Below are 9,597 nucleotides of genomic sequence, written 5' to 3'. Positions count from 1 at the left end.
GTGGTTGCCTTGGGAACCAGTGCCAAACAGGGATGGACAGGCCCTATTTTATGCTCTAGATTTGACATTGTCTTCATGGGAATTCACCATACTTGCAATGGAGTGCAGTGGCTTGTGCCCCAGTAGTTTACAGAAGTCAGAGGACAACTTAATGGCCAGTTCCCTTCTCTCACCAGGTGGGTCCTGGGAATCAGACTAAGCTTGTTGACCTTGGTGGCAGGCATCTATAGCCAAACAGCCATTTCCCCAGCCTTGTGGCTTTATTTACTTTAAGACGTGTGTTTTATTAACTTTTTTGAGAATTTCACACTTGACTCACATACATTCTGATCTTCCGCCGCACTTCCCACACCTCCCAGCATTTCTTCCATATCTACCCTCAATGCTCTCACAACTTCCTCTCTCTCTTTGCTAATAGCCCAGATTCCAGTGTGCACTGTCCATGGACTCGGGGGCCATCAGCAGTCAGCAGGGCCTCAGGTTGGGACAGAGATGTGGGAGCCCCTCCCCATTCTTTGCTCACACCATTTTAATCTGTCTAATTTGCTTTAAGAGGTTCTCAAGACATAATGAAGCTAGAAACCTCACTCAATCAGTCATCCCTGTGAGTCAATGTTTTCTAAGCAGTTTTTCCTTGTTTTAATATTTAGACTTACAGAGGGGGCAGAGACAGAAAGAAATGCCATTACCCATCTTACTAACATTAGCTCTAAAGCTAGGGAAGGCAGGTGTCTTCTGGAACCCACATGGCCCTCTCTCAGGGTGAATAAAGTGGTAAACAATTCTATAATGTTCTTTGGGGTATCTGTAGCTTTTTTCAAATTCCCCATTTCCCTAACCTAAAAAAATCGTCAAGTCAAATGCCAGGGAATTCATTTTAGTGCTTTTGAATTAGACTTGCTATATAGCCCAAGCTGGTCTTGAACCCTTCACATGCCTGTCTCAGCTTCCGCTGTATTGGAAAGGCAAGACAGGTGTGAACCATCCAAGCCCGTCAAAAGCCAGCCAACCCTTCAACTCTTGAACTCAAAATTCCATGTTATGCTGCCCTCCAGTACTTCCAGCCCAGACCACAGCACCCACCAACCTAATTTTGCAAGTAAGCCCTGCCCATTAAAGTATGCATGCTTGCTGACACACAAAACAGAACAGATTCCAGGCAGGCATAATTTCATATGCCTTAATTCCAGAGGCATGAAGACCTCTGTAAGTTCGAGGCCAGCCTGGTCTACATAGCGATTCTGTGCCGCCAAGCAGGACTATATAGTAAGACCTTTTCAAGGGGAGAAAAAGTAGCCCACCCGTCTGACTCTGCTGTCTTCTTGAGACACTGCAGTCAGAGTCAAAGGCTATCTCGTTGTGGCCAGGAATGGCTACAGGAAGGCAGAGTGCACACAAAGGAAACGCCATATTTCTTTATGAAAACATATTTATTAAAAGTTCTCTACAAGTTAGCAACAATGTGCCATTCTTACCTTTCCACACACGCAAAGGAGACCTAGTGTTTCCAGCTGTCCTGGCGAATGCCCAGGTCAACTCCAAGTCCTCAGCCAGGGAATGTATCATAGATACAGGAGCAGGGCAATACCAACAGAGGCCTGGCCCTGCTCCTCCCCAAGTCCCACCATCCTCTCAAGATTATATTGCCAACAGTCATTCACATTTCGCGTGGCTCTGGACACACAGGTTCCTCAGACAGACACAGACGACAAAACAAGCCTCAGAGCCCAATGACGACAATCGGACATATGTATAAAAGGTAAAATGTACAAATATAAAGCACACAGTACGTGAGGTATACACGGCATTCTCACAATGTTAGTAGTCTGCCTAGGCATAGCCCTTAAAGATGCCTGCCGGCTTCTGTGCCATTTCTCAGAAGACAGTATTTCTGTTACCCGTTTGACCACCTGGTTTCGGCACTGTCCCAGACAGTGACAGCTATTTCATCTGTAATTTTTTTTTTTAATGCAACTTTCGGCAGTTTCTCTGAGAAGCTTCATTTCCTGTAGGGAATAAGTTTCCGTCTCCAGAAGCATTCAGGCAGAGGCTAGGTCCCCTGCCTGGGGAAGTTGAAGGAGGGATGTCTGGTAGACAGCTCGGAGAATCTGCTTCAGATGAGTGTTAAAGTCCTTCCCACATTTTCGAGGTTCTGTCACTCCAGAGCACGCTTCACAGACAGGGTCACAAGCAACACAACACATGAACCCCAAAGAGCCCAGCATGGGAAACTGAAGACCCTGGATGCCAGAGGCACAGCAAACCCATGGGAGGGTGGTGTCCAGTTTCCTCCTGGAAGTTAAGTCTGAGAATCTTGCAAGACTCAAACTCACTTTCTCTGAAGCACAAAGACAGTTCACATATGCTCCTGAGAGAGCAGGTTGAAGGGTCTCCTCACCCTTGTCCGCATACACAAAGTGCTCCACCCGGAGATGGTCCTAAGGGTGGGTGTGGGGAGCACAGGCTAAATGCTGCTATATTTGAGGAGAGCCTTAAGAGCTAACAGATTCCACATGATCAAATTAATTTCTTTAAAAACATTACTTTCAAGAGTTCTGAAACAGCCAAGAATTTGAATCTCCCAATACTTTTCCACAATTAGCTGGTGACTGCTTTCATAGCTGCAAGGGACAGGTCCCCAGGTAGGGAGTGGGAGACAATTATTGCAGAAGAGGTCTTGGCAAGCACTGGGGGAGTCTGGGTTCAAGCAGGCTCTAGGGTTTCTCACTCTGTCTGTTCAATGCTGGAACAGAGTCATGGGTGAGTATGCAGCAGGAGTAAGGGTTTAAAAAGAAAAAAAGAAACTTCTGGTAGGAGATACTGCAGCAGCAAGGGGAGCCTTCTAAGACAAGTTCCAAGATGACAGGCTTGTCGCTCCAGCCGATTGCCACCTTGTTCAAATGCCACTGTGCGAAGTGCTTCCTTCCCATTCAAATGTTCAAGTTCGCCACGCCTGACCACAAGGGATGCCCATTAGCTTCAAAACATGTGCCACCCCTGCCTCCGACACCGGGACAGTCACGATGGTCATCGAAAAGGGGACACCTTTGTCAAGCAGCTAATCTGAGTGCATGCTGGTCAAATCAAGTCACTCGGCCCGAGAGGTGGCACCACACTGAGCCCCACAGGGACAATGGTGCTCCGTCCCCATAGCTGGCTGGCACCGTGTAAGAGGGCCTGCCCATCATTAGAAATGCCATGTGTGAGAATTATGAGGTTTCTGAGGTTTTTTTTTTGGGGGGGGGGGATTAGCAGAAAAAGGAACTAACGTCATTGTCGTCCTGGTACTCGGGAACAATCTGGTCAGAAGTTCCTACTTCTGAGTCAACATACCCCGGTTCCAAGACGTATTCAAACCAGGGATGGAGTAAGATCTCAGGAGCTGTGAGTCTCTCAGAAGGTTCTCGTCTCAGGAGGCTGCGGATGAGGCACCTGGCTTTGGGGGAAACATGCTCGGGAATGCAAAACTGTCCCCGACGGATTTTGGAGAAAAGGGCGCTCGGGTCTGAGTCATGAAAGGGGTATCGTCCGACCAAAAGGGTGTAGAGCATCACCCCAAGGCTCCAAACATCCGCTGCCTTTCCGGAGTAGGTCCCAGTAGTGTTGAGGATCTCAGGGCTCACATAGGCCGGGCAGCCATGTTTATCTGACAATGCGTCATCTTCACCCTTTATCATGTGCGTATCTTCTAGGCTTTCCAGTCTAAGCTGGGTCCTGTGGGAGAGAGAAATGGAGCTATATCATTTTCAGACCACGCTTGCCACGGGAAAACAAGGCCTTCCCAATAACAGTGCCCACAGGCACTAACAGCCAAGGCCGTTGGAATGTCATTTACCCCTTCATCTAGTAAGCATGGCCCTGAAAACACCCAGGACGAGCGATTTCACAAACCAATACAAATTGCAATAAATGTTTACAAAGTATCCAGAGTGCCCGGGGCGGAGGGTATGATGCAAAGTCTCAAATAATATTCATGATGCTGGAGCTTATGAGAGATATCCTAATGGGGTTACACAACTGGCAAAGTCCACATTGCAGAATGGGGAGCTGGTTTCAGGTGAAGACCAGCATGTTCTACAGAGTTGTCTGGGGAGAGTGAGGGTATGTGTCCTCCTCCCTCCGGTGGGGACTGTGTATCCTACAGTCCCTTACTGTGTATGACACTATGACACTGACTGCCCAGACCTGTGAACACGTTCACCTGCGTCCTAGCTACAATAGTCAAGAGTGGGACCAGGACGAGAAATGTTTAATTACATTTATTGGGCTGTTTGTTTCACGGCAAAGAACACTCAGTCCTGACAGAGAAGTTACGTGAACAAACACAAGTGGCTGACAGAAGGATGGACTACGGGCCTCTTAAACACCCCTAGGACCGCAGATCAATGTACGTGAATATTCATCCTACATGAGAGGCTCTGCTTTAGCGATAATCGTTGTAAAAGAAGTCATTGAAGAACGTGAAAGGAAGTCCAGAAACCGAGACTAAAATGTAAAGAAACCGTAGTCCAGAAGACCTTTGGTCGAAGGAACTCTTACGAAGCTGCAGGTGCCTCCTTACACAGGGCCAGCCACCCACAACTTCAAGATGCACCCCCCCTAACCACATGGGGCACCTCTAACATCCAGTGCCGGCTTCTCTGAAACAGGTCTGTTTTATTTTAGTTAAGTTACTTATTGTGAAGTTACATGCAAACGTCTGGTCAGTTCCTTTTCCTATCAAAGGTCTGGTAGTTTCTTTTTTCCCCCCTAGCCTTCCTGTTCCCTGGAGTGTAGTATACATGTGCTAACTCGGTATGTCCTCAGCATGACCTCCCTGTTATGTAAAATACCCATTGGTTCTGTAAACGGAAAATATGACTCAACCCATGGTGTCTGCTCCTGATTGGCTCCTGTACTACTAAAACCCTGCACCTGTGCTGGCTACATGAATAGCGTCAGCCTGCCGTTGCTTAACCCTCGGGTTACCAAACCCTATGCTCATGACACTGGCCTGTGCAATGCAGATTTCAAAAGCCGGTGAGGAGGTGTGTAGCACATGTTTCAAAAATAGGTATTGCCATTATCAAAGAAGCACACACATTCCAGGAACCGGACAGTTCCTTGCAGCGAACAGTTTGCTTCTCTTTGCTAATCGGTACATTCCAATAGTCAGTGCCAGGTCAGACACAAATGCACACTCTGGGCACTTGGGTGACTGTTTGGGGGGCCCTGGTGTTAAAGGTAAAAGTGCACAGGTAGGCTAAGTCCCGTGTCACCATGTTCGAGAATGTTAACTCACTCCCACAGGACAATGCTACAGTCAGCCTCTATCTTCCCACCACGGATGTGGTCTGTCTGCAGAATGAAGTGTGGTGCCTCTCATGCTGCTTCCTGAATTCTCTTGGTGAAGCCTCCACTTCAAATCTTAATGTCTCCTTATTCCCTTATCAAGCACATCTCGTCCTGTATGAGGTAAGCCAGGAACTATATTTAGCAGTGCATGCCAACTTCCAATTTCACTGTGGTTCTTTTCTGAGGATGGAGCTGGTGAGCTGTCTTAAAAACTCACCAGAGGGGGCTGGGGATTTAGCTCAGTGGTAGAGCGCTTGCCTAGGAAGCGCAAGGCCCTGGGTTCGGTCCCCAGCTCCGAAAAAAAGAACCAAAAAAAAAAAAAAAAAAAAAAAAAAAAAAAACTCACCAGAGAATGTGAACCAACTACTGGGGGATGGGGGTGGGGAGTGGGGTGCAGCCCAGGCTGAAATGGAGCAGGAATTCGGTGTGGCAAGATGATATTCTGCAAACACAACCACACAGCTAGCTGTAATGCCTTCCAGGTACGGATGGAAGCAAGGATTTGAACACTTCTTGGAGTCAGTGCTGTCAAGGACAAGTGAACCTTTTCCCCAAAAGACTGACCTTTCTAACAAGAGAAAATAAACCTGAGCCTCGGACAGGAGCAGGAAGGGCATCTAGTCAACAGGTAGCACCCACAAAAACACCATGGTGTCTCTAGGTTTCCCTATACTCCGCCCAGTGGAGCAGAGAATAGACCAAGCCTGGCCGTGACTTCTCAGATGCAGGACTTAAGACTAAAAGCACAGAAGAACTAAGCCCTCGAGTTTATCTTGCACCTAACTGCATGACCTGTACCTCTGGGGGTGGAGGTGGGGGGTTATTTTGTTTGTTTGTTTCTTTGTTTTGTTTTTTTTGGGGGGGGGGGTTGTTGTTGTTGTTGTCCCAAAAGGCCACAAGAGGTGCTGTGGCAGCTGCCTACCTCTCCTCTGTGGAGAAGACGAATTTCCTAAGCTTCAGGTCCCCCAGCACAATGGCTGACTGGTGGCAGTGGGCAACGGCGGAAACAATTTGCTTGAAGAGCCGAGCGGCCTCCTCTTCCCGAAGCCTTTTCCGGCTTCGTACATAGGAGTGCATGTCTCCAAAGTCCTTCTCAAAGAAAACGTAGGCCTTGCTCTCCCCGAGGATCACTTCCACGATGCCAGTAATGTTTCTATGGGACGGCAGCTGGGTGTAAGGCCTGATTTTGTCTTGGTAGTGTTTAATGGGAAACACCTGCGGAGAGAAAGTCACCGGTTTAAGGGACTAGAAAGTCAGGGGGCTGCCTCCCAGGGCCTATATGACCTTGGTCTGGAGTTCTCAATCTCTGTCTTTCAATGGCAATAAGCCCCATTCATATATTCTATTCTCTCTACCCATCTTGAAGCTCCAGCTGCCATGATGCCTTTAAAACTAGCTATGACAGGGTTGGGGATTTAGCTCAGTGGTAGAGCGCTTACCTAGGAAGCGCAAGGCCCTGGGTTCGGTCCCCAGCTCCGGGACCGAACTTGGGATCTGGGCTAGCACACTACCAAATGACTTGGGATCTGGGCTAGCACACTACCAAAGCCTAACCCTATTGTAGGATGATTGGAAGAATTGCCTTCTGCACATGCTTTTCTTTTTTAAGGGTCATCAGCTCCTGGCAGTCAAGCCCAGCTCCCTGATGTAACTCTTCCTAGCAGACAGTAAGTGGCCTGTGCAATGTACCCCGGCATCCCTAAGGGTGAAAAAGCAGCAGCTAAACATGCATGTGTCTCCTTGCAAACCCAGGAGGCTCAGCAGTGCTCAGTTAAGGAATGTGGTGACTTTGCAGCCTCCATGGGGAAGCTGAGGCAGCAAACACGCAGAGCTGTCATTAGTCAGAAGGAACTGATGACTTAGAAGGAGAGACTGACAAAGCAGCCTTATGCCTCCTGCCTATGGTTGTGACTCAGGTCGAAGTAGCCTGGAAGCCCTCACAGGAGGGGATAGACACCTCTATACAGTCTTTTTTTTCTCATCTGTTTGTTTACTGGACCCCCACCCTGGCTGTCCCACCCCCAGAATGGGTAGCAAATCCTCTAAGAAGCTGGTTGGTCTCTTTAAGGGCCTTTTGTTCAGTCTGGTTACTCATATCCTAGACGCAACTGGAAATGGTGACACACGGGCTGTCACCATCTGGATTCAGCTATTATCTGCTCGGAGGAACTGGAAGGGGTTGCACAATGACCCAGACCCACCCCACCTCTGAGGTGGCTGCTCTAGTACCAACTGGGGGGAAAAAAATCTCTCTGCTGCCCTCTCCTCCCGCCCCATCCGTTTCTTTCCCAAAACTGTTCTCATCCACCAAGAAGAGTTTTTCCTCTGGGCTTGACCACGCGTCTGAGATTTCACGCGGGTGGACAGTAGGTGGCAGCAGCAAACGGGGAGGAGGGGCGCGACGCGGAGGGGGGGGGTTGGAGTGGGGGAGGCTTTCAGGTGAGTTGTTGGAAACCCAGATGCCACTTTTAACTCCAGAAGAATGAAAGGAGTCGGTGGGGCCCTCCGTGGCCCGGAGACAGGATGTCCGACTCACAAAGCGCAGACTGCGCAGCCGTCCTCGGCTAGGCGCTCTCCGGGAGAGCCCGGCCATCCTGTATCTAGTTGTACTCCTTCCTAATGTTGCAAGGAAAATTGCCGGCCTCAAACTAAAGCGAGTGGAAGCGAGCCACTGGAAGTTTTCCAACAGTCCGACGCTGGCCATAAGCCCTCCCAGGCCTAAGACCACCCCCTCCTAACACTTCCTGGGGTGGGCTGTATTCTGGTCCCAACCGGAGTTCAAGTCCAGAATCCCCCAGGTAGAAGCCCCACTCCGGTCTATGCAGAAACCATGCCGCGAACCTCCGGCAAAAAGATTGCCAGTTGCTCCAAGTCCCGAGGAAGGTACCCACTGCAGGGCGTCCTTCCAGGACAAGGGGGAGGAGGGGGATGAGAGCAGGGCAATGGCATGGCCCTGGAATCCATTGCAATTCCAAACTTAAATGGAACGCCAGGCGCCAAAGAACAGAACAGAGATAAAAGAACCGAACCCTGCACTTCCTCTAGGCCGCCGAACTTTCACCATTAACATCCACAGGAAACCCCTCAACCTCCAAAAAGACGAAGCTGACCAAAATACCCTCCTTATCCGACTCAATGCCCTTATCTGTTTTGCCAGAGCCAAGCGCTGGCGGGAGCGTGGTCCGGGTGGGTTGGAACTTAAGCACTTCTGTGGACTATCCAGACCCGCAACCTCCGCCCCAGGATGCTTACCTTGCAGCGCAGCTCGCGGCCGGTGTGGATGCACAGTGCCCGGGACACATGCTCGCGCTCAGCTAGGGGTAGCAGCAGGTAGTCGGCGATTCGGCTGGGCCCGGGTGCGCTCACACAGCTGCCGCCGGTCCCCTGCGCCGAGGGTGGAGGCTGAGGACTGCAGGGCGAGCCGGGGGGACTGAGGTAGTCAGGGGGATTCGAGCACTCAGAGAGGCGCGGACACTTGGCCGCCACGGCCGCCGCGTCGTCCGTGTCCAGCAGGCGTTTGGCCGGGGTGCCCCGGGCAGCCGGGAACAGTAGAGCCGGTCCGCGGGGCTGCGAGGCGCCGCTCAGGGCAAAACGCACGGGACCGACCCGCATCGCGGCCCTGGCCGGAGCGGCCCCGGCTTTGTAAATCCCTGGATCCGCGCTACGACTTCCAGTCCGCGGGATGGAGTCTGCAGATAGAGCTTGGATCGGTCCCCAAAAGGAGCAAAACGAGAGCAGTTCCAGGACGCTGATGTTGTACACGAGAACCACACTGGCCACGCGTCCAAGGGTGGGAGGCCGGCTAAGGTCCCCAGACCCCGGCAGGCACCAGGTCTGGACGCCTCGCTGGCGGTGGCGGCCGCTATTGTTGCCGAGACCGTGGATAGCCCGGGACGTGGAGGCCGCCCGAGTTCCCGGGTGCTGAGCCTGGAGGACAGATTCCGCAGGCTCGTTGGCTTCACCGAGCAAACGCACTTCCCAAAGCAATTAGTCTTGAGTAAAAGCCGGTGCAACTTTTCCGCGCCGCTCGGGATCCTGCGCGCTCCTGGGCTCCAGGCGTGTGAGCGAGCGAGACGCGCTTAGAGAGAGTGACTGAATATGAGTGTGTGCCGCACTGATCCCGGCCAGTGCACTCCTTCTCCTTTTCCTCCACCTCCTCCGCCTCCCGGTGACTCACGCTGTATACACACACACACACTCACAGCCCGGGCTGTGTAAACAGTTGGGAAGCCGGGTTGTGCAATGAGGTGGCAGCGACGACTC

General features: G+C 51.0%; 1 protein-coding gene across 1 annotated transcript; it reads right to left on the bottom strand.

Annotated features, from left to right (window-relative positions):
* Positions 1-2,998: 2,998 nt before the first annotated feature.
* On the bottom strand, positions 2,999-9,550 carry Trib1 (tribbles pseudokinase 1). Its single transcript, NM_023985.1, is given in 3 exon segments — positions 2,999-3,714; positions 6,257-6,549; positions 8,587-9,550. Coding segments are annotated over 3 exon segments (1,119 nt in total). The 5' UTR covers positions 8,947-9,550; the 3' UTR covers positions 2,999-3,248.
* Positions 9,551-9,597: the final 47 nt, after the last annotated feature.

This window comes from Rattus norvegicus, chromosome 7 (assembly GCF_021556685.1).
Source record: "Rattus norvegicus strain SHRSP/BbbUtx chromosome 7, alternate assembly SHRSP_T2T, whole genome shotgun sequence".
Taxonomy (NCBI): Eukaryota; Metazoa; Chordata; class Mammalia; order Rodentia; family Muridae; genus Rattus; species Rattus norvegicus.
Note: the sequence above shows the minus strand (reverse complement) of the source record. Positions and strands in the feature narration are given on the sequence as shown.